General features: G+C 39.9%; 1 protein-coding gene and 1 long non-coding RNA gene across 2 annotated transcripts in view; both read left to right on the forward strand.

Moving 5' to 3' along the window:
• LOC308517611 overlaps positions 1 to 21723 on the forward strand; it is a 775374-nt gene that overhangs the window by 566711 nt on the left and 186940 nt on the right. The gene's annotated exons all lie outside the window — the stretch shown is intronic.
• Positions 4030 to 21723, forward strand: part of MEGF10 (multiple EGF like domains 10) — a 124450-nt gene continuing 106756 nt past the window's right edge. Inside the window, exons 1-3 of the mRNA XM_081088822.1 lie at positions 4030 to 4160; positions 11790 to 11891; positions 12079 to 12179. Of these exons, the coding sequence (XP_080944948.1) occupies positions 4045 to 4160; positions 11790 to 11891; positions 12079 to 12179 (319 nt within the window). The 5' untranslated portion in view covers positions 4030 to 4044. The remainder of the gene's footprint in view (positions 4161 to 11789; positions 11892 to 12078; positions 12180 to 21723) is intronic.

Genomic DNA, 21723 nt, shown 5'->3' on the forward strand with positions numbered 1-21723 from the left:
CCGGAGCGCAGCATTGGGTGCCACTCCTGTTTGCAGACAATGACTTCTTCGCAGGAGCCTAGAAACGTGCGAGGCCGGTGGCCACCGGAATTTTTGCCCCCGAAGTGGGTGACCTCTCCGTGGCCACAGTACACACCCACGTGGGCCCGCACCGACGTCCGTCGCGACAGCAGCTTGAACAGGAAGAGGTCTCCAGGCTCGGGGTCGCTGTCCTCCAATTCCACGGCCTCGCAGTGCTGAGCCAGGAAAGCCTCGGAGGGGAAGGATTTAACGGTACTGATGCCCCAGTCTGGGCCTGGGTTGAGCTGAAGTCCTGAGAAGACAAGACAAGCTGCAGACTTCTGCTCCAGGGGCCTGGTATGCGAAGCTCATTCAGTGTCAGAGGAAGCATTATCCGGCTGACACCTTTTTGGATTTCTAACCTCTAGACCTCCAGTCTGGCTGTCCCTACTTTCGACCCCATGGGTCTATAGGCGCCTCAGAGTGAGCCCCACCCGTCTCTTCCCGAAGTGCCTCCATGCATCCCTATGCAGACATTTGAATTATTTTTCGTAACAGGTTTTTGTGAATTTGCATGATTCCAGCCTCTTAGTCTAGCAATTCCTTTTGCATTTGACATTTCATACTTTAATAGAAATTGTTCTAGAATTCAGTTAATCTTCTCATTTTAATTTGGAAAATACTTTGGGAATAAAGTACCAAATGGAGCATGAATACATTTTTTTAAATGTACTGATAGTTTCCTTTTCATGAACGCAGCCCGCAGCTTTGCAATGCAGTTTGATTTTTTTGTATGCCGAATTTCGAAAGCTACGAGGTGGCTAAATTCTGCTCCCCCCCCCCCCCCCCCCCCCCCCCCTCCCCGCCATCCCCTAAGAGAAGTAAAAACCTTCAGAAAGCCATCATGCATCAAGTGCAACACAAGAAGGACTACCAAAAAGATTCATGCTGAAATCTTTACGTTAAAGGAAAACACACCACGTTGTTCTTTTTTATTTTGGGGCAGTTTGATTCATTGCTTGCAGCAATTTCTAACTTTACAGACTAAACATTTCTAATTGGGAAATGGATGGCTTGAATCTGAGATGGTGATTCAGGATATAAACTTTTCAACTAGGTGTAATTATTTTTGAGTAGTTGGCAGATTACTGCTGACCAGCCCTTGTTTTGCCTTTGAGGAAAGAATGAAAATTAATATACACATTTCACACTTCATTGAAATGAAATACTTAGCCTGACATAGCTAAGGCCATGAGACAGATATTTGCCATGCTTATTTGTTCACATCAAGTGTATTAAAGGTTTACTTATTTTGATGGATGAGGAAACCACTAGCAGTAAATTTATGTGTTTTCAACTGGGGAAATGAGGCAATAAAAATACCTACTTCTTAGGTAAGTAACTGTGAGGATTAAATGGGAAAATCACATAAAAGGTTCAGCAGTGCATCTGGCTCACAGTAATCAGTCAGGAAATGTTAGCTCTTGTTTATTGTCATCGTTACTTTTTATTCATTCCTATTCAGTGGAATAGCTTTCGTTATATAATGTTAGGCTTCAGATTTTACAACTTCCTGATGGTTAGCCTGTGAGATATGTCAATAATTTGAATCAATTTATAAGCCGTATTTTGCTTTAAATGCTTTAAATGTTGGAATTATTTCATGAGGACTGAAATCCCCTTTTAAAAGTTCATAACCTCTCCCAGTGGCTTGCGCCATCTTTTAATTATTCTACAAATTAATGATATCGTTTTTCTTTTTTTCCAATCAAACATTTTCTTTGATTTTAATCTTTGGGGGTTGGGGCTTAGATATAGATAACTTGTCATAATGTACCTGATGTACTTGTCCTTATAAACAGTCCTGTTTTTGAATAATTTAATACTTCTTCATTTGATCTATTCCCTTGAATTTGAAGGATAAACTGTTTCTTAACGTTAGGTTTTTGTTGATATTGTTGTTTATGTGTTTGTTTTAAGATAATTTTTTTAAATCACAAAGTTATTATTCAATACACTTGGGTCCCAAGTACTAAAAACTGGTAACTTCATGGTGTGGAAAGTTAGTATAACATCTCAAAATGCCAGCCCTCACCCGGAAATAACTGCATGGGTCATATAATCTGGCCTGTTGTTGCTAGTTTCACTAGTTTACCAATAGACAGGTTAATTTTAATTAATTATTTACTTAGTTTTAATTAGTTATTGCTTATTTTAAATTGGTAAATGGACCAGTGATTTCTACTTCAAGTCTATCTGTGTAATGATTATATAAAACTAGAGGCACGGAATTTGTGCACGGGTAGGGTCTCTAGGCCTGGCCGGCAATCAGGGCCCATCTGTGGGGGGACTGGCAGGGCGATCAGGGCCCCTTCCCCACCCCCCCAGCTGGAACCCGCCTTGGCTAGCCTGGGGCCTTTGGCTGGGGGCAGCTCCTGCATTTAGCATCTGCCCCCTGGTGGTCAGTGCGAGTCATAACGACTGGTCATTCCACCAGTCGTTCTGCTGTTTGGTTGATTTGCATATTAGGCTTTTATTATATAGGATAATTTTACATAGTATGACAAACTTTTCCTTCTTACTAAATGCTGAGTCCCTGGAGGTGAGAGATGGGTATGATTTCCACGCACATACCATTACAATGTTACACACTGGAGCTGACCTCACACATGTAAGCATTCAATAAATGCCTGTGGGTGACTTCATTTGAATATCTCATAGAAACCTCAAATGACATATTTAAAACTGAACTTAAGGTTTATCCTCCAGAGGGGGAGGACTTCTGTGCTTCCCATCTCAGTGAGGGCCCACCTCCCCACAAGGGGCTATACCAGAAGTCCCTTCTCTCTCTCTTACTCTCACATTCAGTCACCAAGTCCTGTGGGTTCTACTTCCTAAAAATGTCCCAGTTCCCTGCAACTCCAATGTTGTTTCCTTTGTTCACCTCAAGTCATGTGTTACCTGATCTCCCTCTAAGAGTCTCCTCCTTCAGGTCACTCTCCGCTGCAGCCAGAATGATCTATCTGGTGTCACTGCACCCTTTCCGAGGTCTCCCTTATCCTTGGATGAAGTTCACAAACTTTGCAGTGGCCTGTATAACTCATGATATGCCCGCTGTCTCTTTTTCCCACTGAACTGAGTTGAGCCTCCGAAGTGCCCGGCCCTCCCTCATCTTCAGTTTCCTCTGCTTGGAATGTTCTCCTCCCTCTCCTATCCCTTTTGCTGCCCTGTTTCACAAATGCACCATGTGGCTATTGGCTTTTCTATTATGGTCTCTTCCTCTCAGTAATACCAGGTTCATTTCCTCTAACACTGACTTCCAAACAGTTTTACGCTATTTTTTGCACACCTATGTAGAAATAGCTGGTTTACAGAAATAGCTGTCAAATAACTGGTTTTGTTTCTATGCAGCAGGTAGGGAAACTGAAGCACTAAATATACAAAATATATGTCATAATTATTAAATTACAAGTATCTTAAAGGGCAGGGACAGGAACTAGATCTGTGCTTTACGTCCAGTTTTGCACAGTGCCTGGGATAGAGTATTCAGTGCACATTGAATGAATCTCAGTTTGAGCCTAAGGTGCTTCTCTCTTGAGTCAATGAAGCTTCTGTTTCATCATTTATGCTCTGGGACCAATGAGGCCAGATTCCATTGTGAGCCTTCTTCTTCCAGAAGGGAAATATGCCTGATGAGAGAGCCTGGAAGCCCATGTTGCTTTGAGTTGTTCTGGTAGATTCGTTTAATGTTAGTTGGCATGGATGAGAAGGGCTTTTGTTGTGGTGGCAATTAATGATGATTTGCACATTGTAGTAATTTACAAAACAGTGGCCACCCTGCACCACATAAGAAACACCTCTCTCTCCTGGACCATGAAATCTGATGGCCCGTTTATTTGAATACATGATTGTTATGCATGTTTCAGCCCTGGTGACAACTGGTCCCAAATGGCTGCTGTTCTGAAAGGAATTCTGTTTGGGTCATTTTAATGCATCTCTAATTTGGATTTTTTTTTTTTCCTTCTAGGGTGTTCATCAGAAAAAATGGTTATTTCTTTGAACACATACCTGGGATTTCTCTGTTTATTATTATGCCACTGGATAAAGACAGCATCACCTCTCAATCTTGAAGATCCTAATGTGTGTAGCCACTGGGAAAGGTAATAGCTCTGAAAGTAATCTTAGAAATAATTTCTGATACATTTCTTTATATACTGTCATCCTCAGTCTGATATATAAAGTTAGAATTTGACAAGAGATTGTAAAGTTACTTTTGTGTAAAAATCATTAGTTGTAGCTAATAAATCAGACAGTATTATTCATCTTGGTCTTATAGAATATATATTATGTGAAAAAAACCTCAATATATTGATTCTTACACAGGTGCGATTATAAGATTGTAAGAGTCAGGGAAAACATTACATTAATCGTTCAATTAAAATGAACTCCCTAAGATCCTGTCCCTGCTCTGACTTTATTTACAATAAGTTGGGGGAGTTGGACTTCTGTATGGGAACCAATGAATGAGCAGTGGAAGACAGTGTATAATAATGTACTTGAAATGTATGGCAAAAAAAAAAATTGTGCTATAGGTGGCCTAAAAGGGAGACATACTTTCTGGGGACACTGGTAAAGCTACCTGGAGGTGGTGTTACCTAAGATGTTTCTGAAGAGCTGACATGAGCGGGTGGCAGTGATTGGGAGGGGTTCTAGGAATGGAAGGTGGCCTACGCCAGTGCCATGCAGACCTCTAGGGGCTGTGCCCAGCAAGATTATGGTCAGTACATCCCTGCTGGCATGGCTCAGTCATTGAGCATCGAGCTCACGGTTTGATTCCCAGTCAGGGTGCATGCCCGGGTTGCAGGCTCGATCCCCAGTGGGGGACATGCATGAGGCAGCTGATCAATGATGCTCTCTCATCACTGATGTTTCTATCTCTCCCTCTCCCTTCCTCTTTGAAATAATTAAAAATATATTTAAAAAATAAAAAAATATATTTTAAAAAGGCTCGAGTCATTACAGTTCTGGAGGAGGACAAGACTGAATAGATTATATGAGAGCAGATGATGTCGTGTCCAGATTTGGGCAATGTGCAGTAGGAAATACAGAGGAAGTACAAAACAATTGGCTGTTCTCGGGGATCTTATGGTCCCTTTCGGAACACAAAATTAGCACAAGCCATGTGAAAGTGCAGTACAATCATATGCAGTCTCCTGAGCTCTGATGTGCTACTTGCATGGCTAAGAAAGATTCTTTATCCAGAAATAACATTGCAAATGCAAGTTTTTCATACAAACAGGAGGTGTCAAGTACTAGAGAGTAATATGTGTTTTATTATCTGTAAGTGCATTGACATAAGCTTTTTGGTCTCCTTTTTGCTGTCACCATTAGCACCGTGATTACTCCCCCACAGAGCACACACTCTAATCACCCACTGACTGGTAGGATGCACAAAGCGCAGAGCCTGTCCAGCGCAGCAGCTCTGCTTTTCTAGGGCACACTGGCTCCTCACTCACAGCATTATTTTTCAGTGAGGGCTCGTTCCCACCTCCATTGGCAGTATTGCAATCAAGATAACAAAAATATATTTCCCTTATCTATCAATAGAGCTATATATCACTATGAAACTTTAAGCTGTAGAGGAAATATGTATATGTAATAAAGTTCTTTTGTTTGTGATATTAACTATATCATACAGAATATAAGAGGAGGGACCTGTGTATCATCTTTATAATCGTTACAGCCCGTTTCATAAAACATTTCACTAACAAAGTATATAATATTTATTAAAGTAATAAAAATACATCTCAAATTTAGAAAAGGGAGAGTCCACTTGTGGTTGAACTTCTTGGAGGATAATAGCTTTGGAATGGGAGGAAGAACAAAGTTGTAAGATGCCATGAAATAAAAATCATCAGGTCTTGGTAAAACATTGACTATAGGAGGTGAAGGAAGCAGAAAAGGCTGAGGTTTAGAACCTGCTGTATAGGAGTGGCGGTGTCATTGCACATGTGGAAAGATAAAAGGAAGAGAGCTGATTTGAGAGGGAAGGGACTCACGTGGTTTGCTCTGTTGTGTTCATAAGATCAATTTGAAATATGGGCCTGGAAGTGTGTGGGAATGTTGGTGTGGGAGCATGATGAAATGTGAACAGACGAGTGCTCCAAGGGAAAGGCTATCAAGAGAAAAGAATCCAAGACTTCAAATAGCCCAGCACCCACTCACATGTACACATTTTGTCCTGATTCCTTGCTCAGTATCTGACCAAATTTGCCAACACTAACTTGCATTGTTTTATTCACCACAGATGATCCCAAGTGTCTAAAACACTGCCTTTAATTAATAATTGTCGAAGGAGCTTTCACCTTCTGATAGGAGATGACTAATAATGAACATCAATTGGGAGGGAGGAGAGAGAGAGGCAGAAAGACAAGGGGCACATTCATCTTTAAATGCAATATAATTCCACTGTTGCACAAGCAATTAGAATAACCGCTAACACGGTCACTAATGGATCAGAAGTTGAGCATGAAAAAATTGGGAAATGATGGCGATATTTTCCTGACTCTCTTTTTTCTATATTAAATGAACTGCTAGAAAGATGGATTGACAGCTATAATCTTCTTATTGATAGATATCCTGTTACAAAGCTAGTAATGATTCTTTGAAGAAAGGAAAAGGAAAGTGGAATTACTTTGAGAAGCATGGAGAATGGAGGATAAATTAAAATGATCAAATAAAGGTGCAGGTGACAGGTTCTTGTATATTTTCAAAAACTAAAATGGGCTTGAATGGAAAAGGGGAGAGGATGATTAGCTTAGGAACAAAAGTCTTAGTAGTAGGGCTGAAGAGGGCTCATTGTGGGCTTTCCTTACACTAACACCCACCCGTACCCGGTGGTTCGGAGCCATGGAATCACCTGGAAGCTTGCTTCTCCGAGTGTGGTCTGCGGAGTTGCAGCCTGAGCATCACCTTGGAGCTTGTGGGAAATGTGGGGTCTCGAGCCCCACCCAGACCTAGAAATGATTTATTTTCAAATAAAAGTGTGCCTCATTTTAATGCAGCAATGCCGATTCTCAGAAGTTGTACTTAAAATGAAATTAAGAAAAATTAAATAATTTAAAGCACACAAGGAGTATATGTTATCAAAGGAATTCTGCACAGCATCCTTTTGGAACATGAGTAATTCCATGAATCACCTGTTCCTTCTCCCCATCCTCTCTTTCTGTTCTGTGAGTCTAAGTTCTTCCCTCTATTGGGGTTGCTCCTAAGGAAGGCACAAATGAAGAGAAGCTGTTCTTTGCCCAATGAACCCGTTGGGGGTGGAACACAGAGCTGGTAGTAATTGAAGCAGCAATCCAAAGCAAGTAGAGATAAGAAATGATGATTATTATCATATCTGATTTCAGTAACAAGATAATTTAAGCAGATAAAATGTAATTAACCACTTTGGAATGTGTCCAAGTGGTGATGGTTTATTTCCCCCGAGTTCTTTGACCTTAAAGTAAATCTTGCTGGGGTTTCTCCCCGGATAATACTTAATAGGTTAAAATCACAGAGATGATATGTTTTCAGTGTGTTGAGAAGGTTAAACAAACAAGCAGGAGATAAAGGGTTTTGCATCTGGATGCTTAAAATAGTGCAGGATTGAGATCAGATTCCTTTCATACCACAATTTGCCCCTCACTCTCTGCTTTACAAGCTTTAGATGTTCTAGTGACATTTGAAAGGAGACAGAGGGGCAGGAGGTGTCTGGGGGTTGAGATGTTAGTGCTCAGTCTAAAATACCCACTAACACTGGGAGCTCAGTGTTGCTCATTTGTGATGAAAACGAGATTGGACTAGATCAACAATCTTCAACCTTTTCATCTCATGGCACATAAACTAATAACTAAAATTCTGCAGCACACCAAAAGATATATCTTTTGCTGATACAAAAAAAAAAGGTATAATTTTGATTCATTCACAGCAGTGGCTATTGTTGTATTGGCTGTTGTCATTGTTTTACTTGACAGTCTAAGCAGCGGTTCTCAACCTGTGGGTCACAAACAATGAAAATACATCCTGCATATCAGATATTTACATTACGATTCATAACAGTAGCAAAATTACAGTTATGAAGTAGCAACGAAAATAATTTTACGGTTGGGGGTTACCACAACATGAGGAACTGTATTAAAGGGTTGTGGCATTAGGAAGGTTGAGAATTATTGGAAGGGAAAAGAGGTCAGTGCCCCTGACTAAGTAGTCAGGTATTACATGTTTTAAACATTCTTGCAGCTCACCACTTGAAAATAGCTGGACTAGACCAGTGATGGCGAACCTATGACACGTGTGTCAGAGGTGACATGCGAACTCATTTTTTCGGTTGATTTTTCTTTGTTAAATGGCATTTAAATATATAAAATAAATATCAAAAATATAAATCTTTGTTTTACTATGGTTGCAAATATCAAAAATTTTCTATATGTGACATGGCACCAGAGTTAAGTTAGGGTTTTTCAAAATGCTGACACGCCGAGCTCAAAAGGTTCGCCATCACTGGACTAGACCATCCTACTCTGTGACTTTTAGGGCAGCTGCTCCTGAATGTGAAAGTGTGGACTGTTAGCAGAGGTGCTGTTGAAGTTCCAACAGCAGCCTAGGTATTGGCCAGAGAAGCAGTGATAAAGACCGGAGGAGGCGGGCCAATGATCAGGGACATTTCCCTTCATGGTACCAGGACACAGCTTCCAGAAAGTGGCCCCTGGAAAAGTGACAACTTAGTTGAATAACAGTAGATGGGTATTGAGTACATTCGGTGTAGGCACTTAGGGAGTATTTGGCAGTCAGAATTTGAAGACTATTTACTGACATGGAAAACCCTTATGACATATGCACACACACATACTCTTAAGTTTAAAAAATAGGTTCAAACTCAGGTGCATAGCATGACTATAAGAATATGAACAGAAAATACACTAAACTAAAACCAAAAACCCCTAGAGACAAGAGAAGTACAGTAAAATGCTATTGATGGTGATGGAAGAGTTATGGAATTCTTTCCTCTCTCTTTCTTAAAATTTATTTTCCAAATTTTAGTAGTGTGACTATAATACTATTAAAAAAGAAAAAAGAAAGATTGTGTAGAAAAGAGAAAAATGTATATTAAAAAACAACAACAGAAGGGTCAATAAATTTGGGTCAACAAAATTTAAAATCCTTCTTCTGTAAACTTAAGTGGGAGCCTCAGTTTCTGGCCAAATTGTAATTCATATTCAGTTAGTTATGAATTGAGTGTGAGCCTCTGAATAACTTTAATGCAAAGAATCAAGATCAAAGGGAAATACTCAAGTGAATTTTATAGTCCTATTTCCCCCAAACTGCCTACATGTCTCCATTAAAGCTGTATCCCATTATTTTTAGTATTTATAGACTGGACTTTCCTGAGGGCTCTTTGAGACCAGGAATTGCATAGAATTGGTTCAATAAGTATTTATTGAATTGGAATCCTAAATGGCTTGATTTCCCTTTTATAGAGAAGAGCTTTTTTATATCCTCAAACCAGAGAGGCATCCTGCGGACATATATTATTGGAGAGCAGCAAGTGGCAAGAAGAGGAAATTCCTGTACTTGCACATTTCCTCTGGTGTAAGCACTCTTCTAGGCCACTAGACATTAGTGGAAATATTTTTCATGTTTGCTTGTGGCATCAGTTCTCCAAGCCACATCAAATGGGAGGTATTTGGCCAGGATTGTTTGTTGACGTTTGCTCGAAGGCATTCAGACCTTAACAACATATCATGCCCTTGGAAATTTTAGGAAAACTGCATCAGGTCTAGTTCCAGCAAACTAATTTAGCTAAGCTAAATAGCTAAATAAATACGGTAGAGCCCAATAGAATGATCCCCCCACCCCCCACCCCCAACTGGCATTAATTTAGAGTGGTTTCTTTTTTATTCCTGCAGCACCCATGGAAAGCTGCTCTGCTTTGCCCACAGACAATGTAGCACTGCACCTGTACAACAGCCCATACAGCCCACTCACTTTGCTCCTCACTTGCAGTGGAATGGAGAAACAGTGCAGCAGGCCTCAAAATTTAGCTATTTACAAGCAGCTGGATAGGAAGGACAAAAAGTTGGCAAGGAAGTCTCAGAGTCAGTATCGATCTGAACCTCAGGACACTGCTAGGGGTCTGAAGAAAATATCAATAGCTTAATGTGAAATTTCATTCTAAGAACATTTATAGTTTAACGGAGGCCTCTTGCTTTACCCAAAAGGAGTTACATTGCAGATGTAGGTCACTGCACACTCTAATCTCCTCCGAACCTGTTCTTGCAGGTAACAGCGGGTGTCATCGACTTGAGTAAAAGGAAATAGTCATCTAAAATGTGTTATAAGCTCAGAATGCGATGTGGGAAGGGATCTTCAGACCATGCCTGACCTCGTGGTTTTAAGATGTGAACATCAAAACCCAGGGAAGTGGGGTTATTTGCTGAAGGCCACCCAGTTTCCCAGTGTCAGATTGGAACCATCACACTGGCTTCTCATCCAGTGAGCTGTTCATAGGCCTACGGCAGCTGCCAAAGATTTGAGGAGGAACCCCAAATTTGCCTAGAAATCAAGTTGCAATGTCCCAAAGAATGAACACAAAGTGTGAATAGTATGATTATTTCATGGGTGTCTAATGAAAGCCTAAGTACATAGAGACTGACAGACCAGCTGGGGAAAGAAAGGCCACTGTTGGTGGGGCCTGCACCACACAGCTTTTCAAACTAGGAGGTTCTGCTCTATATCTAATCTAAATTTTTTGTGCTGAAATTTTGACCTTGTTTTTTCTGTATCTTCTCCAGTTGATAGTATCTTTTAATGAACTTGGGCGATTGAGTTCGTGATTTCAGCTCATTTTGTTTGTTAGTGTGAACTAAAGATTGTAGTGGAAATCTTTAAGAGAATGTTAAAAGAAAATAAACTGTATGGAAAGGAGGATTCTTTAGATTTTCCTGTAGGCAGGAATTCAAAGCTCCTTTAAAATGAAGCATGGGACTGAACACTGGAAGTTCTTCACATTTCATGGGTGTTTTCCATCCACATTCTTAGGCCCATAGGACTGCATGCTTTTCCTTTAATTGGAAGTTGTTAGTGAAAATGTATTGGAAAACAGGCTGCCTAAATAGCAACAGTTCTGGTATGATTATTTTAGGCTAATTGTCTCAGCCATATTTTTACTGGTTTTAGAGACTTCTTTGTAGTTTTTATTTAGAGGCTGTATATATTCTTCCACTGTCTGAGAAGTGGGGCAGGCACACAGAAGCAAATTATTCCAAGTTTCAATCCAGGAAATATGCTCTTCCTGATATTCCAGAGTCAATAGCAAAATGTACTGTTATAAATACCCAAACTGTCTCTTTGCTCATTACCTTTATTATCTACATGCAGACTTCGATTGAAAACTTTTATTGTGAAAGGTTTTGGTTATCCCTGGACCTGTGGGGTGAGGGGATGGAATGAAACACAGAAAAAAATATGGTGATATGTTTTTAAATTTAGGAATATAAGAATTTATGGTGAATACTAAAAGAGACTTTCTTTTGAAATTTATAGCATGAAGTCTTGTCTTTTAAATATATTTTTAATTTTGGTTCTGGTTCAAATAAAAACCTGTAAAAACATGGAGAATCTAAGTCAGTATGGAATTGCGAATGGAGCTAATTTAGCCTATGGTTGCATGTTTGTTTGTTTGTTTACATAGTACATAATTAATATAAGAAAGAGAAATATTGATTCTTTATGTTTCCTCTTCTCTTCAGCTACTCAGTAACTGTGCAAGAGTCGTACCCACATCCCTTTGACCAAATTTACTACACCAGCTGCACTGACATTCTGAACTGGTTTAAGTGTACACGGCACAGGTAATGAAAGCTCGGGTATATTTGCGAGTTTGGCTAACTGGGAAGGAATTTGATAACAGTCATTAAATACGTTGCTTTTAATACCTTTATTCTATTTAATAACTCTTTGTATGGAAATATAAATTATTTATTTCTAATCAAATATCAGGTCAAAAGAGGTAACAGTGTGCTTTTTCCCTCTATGTAGAATCAGTTATCGGACAGCCTATCGACATGGGGAGAAAACTATGTATAGGCGCAAATCACAGTGTTGTCCTGGATTTTATGAAAGCAGGGAAATGTGTGTCCGTAAGTAAGACTTTCACTTCTATGAGGTTTGCTTATTTTCCCAGTGCTGGCTTGCCGCTGTTCATGGCAGCAGAGATGGAGGCCTGGGGAGATAGGGCATTGTGACTCATTCCCTTTCACTTTCGGCTGCTGCTTTCTTGGTCTGTGTAAGGAGGGAAACATTTACTCTGTCCCTCTGTCCTATCAAATATCTCCAAATGAATGTCCCTCAAGAAGAAAATAGATGCTATAGATCAGGGGTCCTCAAACTTTTTAAACAGGGGGCCAGTTCACTGTCCCTCAGACCGTTGGAGGGCCAGACTATAGTTTAAAAAATAACTATGAATAAATTCCTATGCACACTGCACATATCTTATTTTGAAGTAAAAAAAACAAAACGGGAACAAATACAATATTTGTATTTGCATGTGGCCCGCGGGCCGTAGTTTGAGGACCCCTGCTATAGATAAATGCTTCAAGGCCAGATACAGTAATGTTAATCACCGTTTTCAGTACATGTCTCTTTGGAAATGGGTCAAGGAGTTATTAGATTTAGGTCACAGAAGAGAACAGAGACAAAACTTTCCCACAGCAGCTGACCAGGGTCCTGAGTCAACTTCTGAGAGGCCAACATGTTTTTTGCTGGTGAAGAGAATGATGAGGTTTATTAAAAGTAGAGGAGCTTTCACAGTAAGAAGTGACTATAAGCCTGGGTCACAAAGTAGATCTTTTTTTATCATCATTTTCTCTCTTCCCTCCCCTCCCCATCTCACCAATTCATTCTGAGATGTCTTGAGAGAAGTTTGTTATTTGATGATACACTTTAGAAAATCCTAGATGATGACACGACATGCAGTTTGCAGTTGAGGTTTCTTACCATTGTGCATAGGACATGCAGAAGAGAGATTTTAAAAACAATTTTATTCAAATATTTTGGCTCACCACACAGCTGGAGGGCACCTTTGCTTTCTGAGCCGAGACACTGGTGTTGAGTAGCAGAGAGAGAGAGAAGGTTCTGCTCTAATCTGAAGGCACTAGGAATGATCAGACACATCTGGACTTAAGAATCTGCCGTGCCGGGTGATAGTACCACTCAGCTGGGTGACCTCAGATAACCCACTAATACCTCTCTGAGGCTCCTTTGAAAGAGAAGGCAGCAGGAAAAAAGGAAAACAAATATGATATGTACTGACTTCATAAAAGATGCCATAAGCATGAATCTACAGGAGCTGAGCAGGGCTGTTCAGAATAGCACATGGACATCACTCATTCATAGAGTTGCCAGGAACTGAAGACAACTCAATGGCATGTAATACACACACACACACACACACACACACACACACACACAGAGCTTGGATCAGTATATGTGTTCTCCTCCTTCCAACCCCTGGATTTTATTCAAAGCCAGCACTATATAGGATAATAAATGTTCATTGAAAAAAGTTAGAAAACGTAACTAAACAAAAAGAAGAAAATAAAAACACATTGTGAATGTCTTTCCTGGTCAATAAATGTACTTCTGTAACATATTGTAAATGTCAGTGTTATTGCATTGTAAATATTTATTTAACCAACTTCAGCTATTGGATATGTGTGATTTCTAAGTTTTACCTGTTATGAACTGACTTGCTCTAGAAGACATTATTGTAGTTAAATCTTCGTTCATATCCCTAAGGATAAATTCCTAGAATCAGAGGTATTTGGTATGTTTCCAATTTATACTCCCACCAGCAGTATATGAGAATGCTTTTTTGTTTATACCTTGTGCCATTTTTCTTTTTTGCTAATTTTCTTCTTAATTTGCATGCCTTTGATTAAAAATGCTGCTGAATAATGAAACATCTTAGAGAATAAGCATGAGCTGATATCTCTGGTCCAGGCTGATAGGACTTTTCAAGGACAGCACTGAGGGCACACAGAGTGGATAGTGGGGAGGCCTGGCTGGCCCGCTGGCCATCCTCAGAGGCTTTGGGGCGACATTATGTTGGTACCAAGACTGATGTCAAGGAGCTTACCACATGTTTGCCCCTAGAACAGTGGTTCTCAACCTTCTGGCCCTTTAAATACAGTTCCTCAGGTTGTGACCCCACCATAAAATTATTTTCGTTGCTACTTCATAACTGTAATGTTGCTACTGTTATGAATCATAATGTAAATATCTGATATGCAGGATGGTCTTAGGCGACCCCTGTGAAAAGGTCGTTCAACCGCCAAAGGGGTCGCGACCCACAGGTTGAGAACCGCTGCTCTAGAAGACTTACGATTTCAGGTCTTACATTCAGGTTGTTAATCCATTGTGAGTTGATTTTTGTATATGGTGTAAGATAGAGATCAAGTTTTATTTTATGAATGTGACTGTCCAGTTTTCCCAGCACTGTTCATTGGAGATCATATATGCATGGATTTATTTCTGGGCTCTGTATTCTGTTCCATTGATCTGTGTGTCTGCTTTTATGCTAGTGTCATTCTGCTTTGATTGCCATAGCTTTGTAATATAGTCTGAAATCCGGAAGTGTGATGCCGTCATCTTTGTTCTTTCTCAAGATTGCTTTGGTCATTAGTGTTCATTTATGGGTCACACAGATTTTAGGATTGTGTGTTCTGTTTCTGTGAAAAATGCCATTGGACTTTTAATGGATTGCACTGAATCTGAATATAGCTTTGGGTAGTATGGAAATTTACACAATATTAGTTCTTCCAATTCAGATCATGGGATATTTTTTCATTTATTTGTGTCTTCTTCCATTTCTTTCATTAGTGTCTTAATAGTTTTCAGGGTACAGATGTTTCACCTCCTTGGTTCATTTATTTTTAGGTATTTTATTATTTTTTAATTTTTATTTTTTTTTTAATTTATTGCTTAAAGTATTACAAAGGGTATTACATATGTGTCCATTTTATCCCTCCGCCCTAGACAGTCCCCTAGCCTCCCCTATCCCCCAATGTCTTATGTCCACTGGTTATGCTTATATGCATGCATACAAGTCCTTTAGTTGATCTCTTACCCCCCTACCTCCTGCCCCCCAACCCTCCCTGGCCTTCCCGCTGCAGTTTGACAATCTGTTTGAGGCAGCTCTGCCTCTGTATCTATTATTGTTCAAAAGTTTATAATGGTCTCTATTATCCATGAATGAGTGAGATCATGTGGTATTTTTCCTTCATTGACTGGCTTATTTCACTTAGCATAATGCTCTCCAGTTCCATCCATGACGTTGCAAATGGTAAGAGTTCCTTCCTTTTTAGAGCAGCATAGTATTCCATCGTGTAGATGTACCACAGTTTTCTAATCCATTCATCTACTCATGGGCACTTAGGCTGTTTCCAGATCTTAGCTATGGTGAATTGTGCTGCTATGAACATAGGGGTGCATATATCCTTTCTGATTGGTGTTTCTGGTTTCTTGGGATAAATTCCTAGAAGTGGGATCACAGGGTCAAATGGGAGTTCCATTTTCAGTTTTTTGAGGAAACTCCATACTGTCTTCCATAGTGGCTGCACCAGTCTGCATTCCCACCAGCAGTGCACAAGTGTTCCTTTTTCTCCACATCCTCTCCAGCACTTGTCATTTGTTGATTTGTTGATGATAGCCAGTCTGACAGGTGTGAGATGGTACCTCATTGTTGTTTTGATTTGCATCTCTCGGATGATTAGTGACTTTGAGCATGATTTCATATGTCTCTTGGCTTTCTGAATGTCCTCTTTTGAAAGGTGTCTATTTAGGTCCTTTGCCCATTTTTTGATTGGATTGTTTATCTTCCTTTTGTTGAGTTGTATGAGTTCCCTATAAATTTTGGAGATTAGGCCCTTATCAGATATGACATTGGCAAATATGTTTTCCCACACAGTGGGTTTTCTCGTTGTTTTGTTGATGGTTTCTTTTGCTGTGCAGAAGCTTTTTATTTTGATGTAGTCCCATTTGTTCATTTTCTCTTTAGTTTCAAGTGCCCTAGGAGCTGTATCAGTGAAGAAATTGCTTCGGCATATGTCTGAGATTTTGTTGCCTTTGAATTCTTCTAGAATTTTTATGGTTTCCTGTCGTACATTTAAGTCCTTTATCCATTTTGAGTTTATTTTTGTGTATGGTGTAAGTTGGTGGTCTAGTTTCATTATCTTGCATATATCTGTCCAATTTTCCCAACACCATTTATTGAAGAGACTATCTTGGCTCCATTGTATGTTCTTGCCTCCTTTGTCAAATATTAATTGAGCATATTGGTTCGGGCCGATTTCTGGGCTCTCTATTCTATTCCATTGATCTATATGCCTATTCTTGTGCCAGTACCAGGCAGTTTTGAGAACAGTGGCTTTGTAATACAACTTGATATCTGGTATTGAGATCCCACCTACTTTGGTCTTTTTCAGGATTGCTGTAGCTATTCGGGGTCTTTTTTTATTCCAGATGAATTTTTGGAGAGTTCGTTCTAGATCTCTGAAGTATGCCGTTGGTATTTTAATGGGAAGTGCGTTGAATTTATAGATTGCTTTGGGTAGTATGGACATTTTAATGATGTTGATTCTACCAATCCATGAACACGGTATGTTCTTCCATCTGTTTATGTCTTCCTCTATATCTTTTTTCAACGTCCTGTAGTTTTCTGAGTAGAGGTCTTTTACCTCTTTAGTTAAGTTTATTCCTAGGTAGCTTAATTTTTTTGGTGCGATGGTAAACGGGATTGTTTTTATAATCTCTCTTTCTGAAAGTTCACTATTGGTGTATAGAAATGCCTCAGATTTCTTGGGGTTAATTTTGTATCCTGCTACATTGCCAAATTCATGTATTAAGTCTAGTAGCTTTTTGATGGAGTCTCTAGGGTTCTGTATGTATAATATCATGTCGTCTGCAAATAAGGACAGTTTTACTTCCTCTTTTCCAATTTGGATGCCTTCTATTTCTTCTTCTTGCCGAATTGCAATGGCTAACACTTCCAGTACTATGTTGAACAGGAGTGGTGAGAGGGGGCATCCCTGTCTTGTTCCTGTTCTTAGGGAAAATGGTGTTAGTTTTTGTCCATTGAGTATGATGTTGGCTGTGGGCCTGTCATATATGGCTTTTATTATGTTGAGGTATGATCCTTCTACTCCCACCTTGCTGAGAGCTTTTATCAAAAATGGGTGTTGAATTTTGTCAAATGCTTTTTCTGCATCAATTGATATGACCATGTGGTTTTTTTCTTTCAATTTGTTTATGTGATGTATCACGTTTATTGATTTGCGGATATTGTACCATCCTTGCATCCCTGGGATAAATCCTACTTGGTCATGGTGTATGATCTTTCTGATGTACTGCTGGATCCGATTTGCTAAGATTTTGTTGAGGATTTTGGCATCTATGTTCATGAGGGATATTGGCCTGTAATTCTCTTTCATTGTGTTGTCTTTACCTGGTTTTGGTATTAGGGTGATGCTGGCTTCATAGAATGAGCTTGGAAGTGTTCCTTCCTCTTGAATTTTTTGTAGTAGTCTGAGGAGGATAGGTTTTAGTTCTTCCTTGAATGTTTGGTAAAACTCCCCTGTGAAGCCGTCTGGTCCTGGGCTTTTGTTTGCTGGAAGCTTTTTGATGACTGCTTCAATTTCTTCCATAGTTATTGGCCTATTGAGATTTTTAGATTCTTCCTGATTGAGTTTTGGAATGTTGTATTTTTCTAGGAATTTGTCCATTTCCTCCAGGTTGTCTAGTTTGTTGGAGTAGAGCTGTCCATAGTATTTTTTAACAATCATTTGTATTTCTGTGGGGTCTGTTGTTATTTCACCTCTATCATTTCTGATTTTGTTTATTTGGGTCCTCTCTCTTTGCTTCTTGGTGAGTCTGGCTAGAGGTTTGTCAATCTTGTTTATCCTTTCAAAGAACCAGCTCTTGGTTTCATTGATTTTCTGTATTGTTTTTTTGGTCTCTATGTCATTTATTTCTGCTCTAATCTTTATTATCTCCTTCCTTCTGCTCACTCTGGGGTTTTCTTGTTGCTCTCTTTCTAATTCTTTGAGTTGTAGAGTTAGCTGATTTACCACCATGTTTTCTTGTTTTTTGAGATAGGCCTGTAGAGCTATAAACTTCCCTCTCAGGACTGCTTTCATTGTGTCCCATAGGTTTTGGATTGTTGTGTTTTCATTATCATTCGTTTCCAGGATGTTTCGAATTTCTTCTTTGATTTCATTGGTAACCCAATCAATATTTAATAGCATGCTATTCAGCTTCCAGGTGTTTGAGTATGTTGGGTTGTTTTTATTGTAGTTTATTTCTAATATTATGCCATCATGGTCTGCGAAGACGCTTTTTATGATTTCAATCTTCTTGAATTTGTGGATACTTTGCTTGTGACCCAATATATGGTCTATTTTTGAATATGTCTTATGAGCATTTGAGTAGAATGTATATTCCCTGGCTTTGGGGTGAAGTGTTCTGAAGATGTCTATTAAGTCCATCTGATCTAGTGAGTCATTTAGGATTGCTGTATCTTTGCTGATTGTTTGTCTAGAGGGCTTATCCAGTGTTGTCAGTGGTGTATTAAAGTCCCCTACTATGATTGTATTGTTGTCGATCTCTCCTTTGATATCTTCCAGGAGTTTTTTTATGAATTTGGGTGCTCCTGCATTGGGTGCATATATGTTTACCAGAGTTATATCTTCTTGTTGTATTGATCCCTTTAGTATTATGAAGTGGCCTTCCTTATCTCTTGTTATGGCCTTCACTTTGAGGTCTATTTTGTCCGATATAAGTATTGCTACCCCCGCTTTCTTTTCCTTTCCATTTGCCTGAAAAATATTTTTCCATCCTTTCACTTTCAGTCTGTGTGAGTCCCTTCTAATGAGGTGGGTTTCTTGTAGACAGCAGATGTATGGGTCATGTTTTTTTATCCATTCAGCCACTCGATGTCTTTTGTTTGGAGCATTTAGTCCATTTACATTTAAAGTTATTATTGAAAGGTACTTGTTTGTAGCCATTTCTGTTTTTGTGTGGCTGTTTTCTTTCTGAGCTTTTTATTTCTTATTTTTATACCAGTCCCTTTAGCATTCCTTGCATTGCTGGCTTGGTGGTGATAAACTCCCTTAGCCTTTTTTTGTCTGTGAAGCTTCTTATTTCCCCTTCAAGTTTGAATGATAACCTTGCTGGATAGAGTATTCTTGGATTCAGTCCTTTGCTTTGCATCACTTTGTAAATTTCTGTCCATTCTTTTCTGGCCTGATGTGTTTCTGTTGAGAAATCATTTGACAATCTAATGGGAGATCCCTTGTATGTAACTTTCCGTCTCTCTCTTGCAGCCTGTAAGATTCTCTCTTTGTCCTGAACGTTTGCCATGGTAATTATGATGTGTCTTGGTGTGGGTCTTTTCGGGTTCACCTTGTTTGGGACTCTCTGGGCTTGTGTGACTTTTTTCTTCCCCACCTCAGGGAAGTTTTCTGATATTATTTCTTCTAATAGGTTTTCTAATCCTCGTTCATCCTTCTGTTGTTCTGGTACCCCTATTATTCGTATGTTGTTTCGTTTCATGTTGTCCCAAAGCTCCCTTAGGCTCTCCTCCTGTCTTTTAATTTTTTTCTCCAATTGCAGTTCAGTTTGGGTGTGTTTTGCTTCCTTGTCTTCTAATTCACTAATTCGATCCTCCGCTTCTCCTAGTCTACTGTTGATACTTTCAATGGAGTTTTTCATTGCAGCAATATCACTCTTCATTTCTTCTTGGGTCTTACTTAAGTTGTTGATTTTTTCATCTGTTTCTTCTAGCTTCTTGCAGAGGTTGTCGATTTTTTCCTCCATCCGGTTTATGCACTCTAGGATCCTTATTCTGAATTCTTTTTCTGTCATGTTGCATGCCTCTGTATTACTTAGCTGCTTTTCTGGAGAGTCCTCCTTCTCTTTCCTTTGGGGGTTTCTTTGTCTACCCATGTTTGATCTCACTGACATATCTAGACGTTGAGTCGTTCAGTGGTTGCTCCCTTGGTGGCAGTGACTCCTTGGTCTGTGGTTGCTCTTCGGGCGGTTGCGGTAGCAGCTGCTCTTCAGTTGGCAGCAGCTCCTCTGGTGGGTGCTGTTCACAGCTGTGGTGGCTCTTCTGGCTGGTGGGGCGAGGTTTCACGTACAGCTGCTGTTCCTCAGGAGAGTGTGTTGGTGCTCAGGAGGTTGCTGTTGCTTGGATCTGCTGCGTTGATTTAAAGGCACAAAATACAACACAACAAGGCACCACGTACCAGGCACTATACACAAATATATTCACGATATTAATAACCCCAAATAAAGGTGACCACCTGAATTAAGAGAATTAGGGGATAAGGAAGAAGGAGGAGAAAAAGATAAAAGAGAAAAAAGAAAAGAAAAGTAGGGACCAAAAAAAGGAGTGCAAAAATGAAATTGGGAAAAAGGAGGGGGGAAAATAAAAGCGAGAAAAGAAAAGAAAAGAAAAGAAAAAAAAAGAGCAAAAAGAGAGAATGAAGTGGAAGAGGGGAAGAGACTTTTTTATATAAGGAGAATACTCCTATAGAACAGCCATTAATCCCAACAAATTCCAGCAACAGCTCCCTGGGGATGAATGCAAACTAGAAACAACCAATAATATAACGATGAAAATAGAATGGAGAACACTAATCCCAAAATAAAATAAAGAGAAAATAAAATGGCACTTTAAAAAAAATGGTAAAATGGTAGCAGTAATAATACTCGTTAAAAATAAGAAGGTAGTAATTAAAAGGGTAAAATCAGGTGATGGAAAAAAGAAGAAAGAAAAAAAAGAAAAAAAAAAGAAAAAAGAGAAAAAAAAAATTGATTTCTTAGTTAAAAGGTGAAAAAAGAAAAAAGAAATTGCAGTAGTGAAGGTCCTTCGGTTCTTCTATTCTTCAGTGTGGCTCGCCTTAGACCTGCCAGGTATCCAGGAGAGTGTTGAGTTTCCCTGCGATACACTGTTCCTCTGTGTTGTAAACCACAGTCCTTATTTTAAAGCAAGCCGCATTTGTTTCCCAAACTGCCTTATATTGTGTTTAGCAAAGAGTCAGTTTGTGGGTCAGCCTCTGGGTGGCAGTGTTCTGGGGTTGGCCTCTGAGGCTATAGGGCCTCTCTGTCCAGTGGAAGTTCACTGCCCAGAGCTGGCTGCGTAATAGTTAGTTACTGGCGCTGTGTTGTTGCTGGGATTGAAAATCCCTCTATAGGCCAGACCCTGTTAACTCCCAGGGACTGACCAGGTTATTTTAATCCTTGATCTCCTACAGGGTGGAATCTGGGTGTGGCTGTGCTCCTTGCCTGGGGGCTGGGGGGAGGAGTCTCACTCTCCGGAGAGAATGTCTGCCCCAGACCTGGGCTCGGGGGTGTCTCAGCACTCAATTCGCTGCCACCTCTCCCGGCTCCCCCTCTCTCTTCAGTCTCTCCCCAGATTCCACTCCTCCGCACACTCTCCCTCTCTTCAGCACAGGTGAGTGTCTGTATCCGAAATGTCCCATGAACAGGATTCAGTGAAAACAAACAAACAAACGCCGGCCGCGGAAACGGGAAAGGCTCGGTTTCTGTAAGCTTCTTCTCTTACCGGGACTGCATGGTCTGGTCAGCTCTTCAGGCTGCCCCCTTTAGGCTCAGTCCTCTGTG

This window comes from Myotis nattereri (genome assembly GCF_964212035.1).
Source record: "Myotis nattereri genome assembly, chromosome: 4".
Lineage (NCBI taxonomy): Eukaryota > Metazoa > Chordata > Mammalia > Chiroptera > Vespertilionidae > Myotis > Myotis nattereri.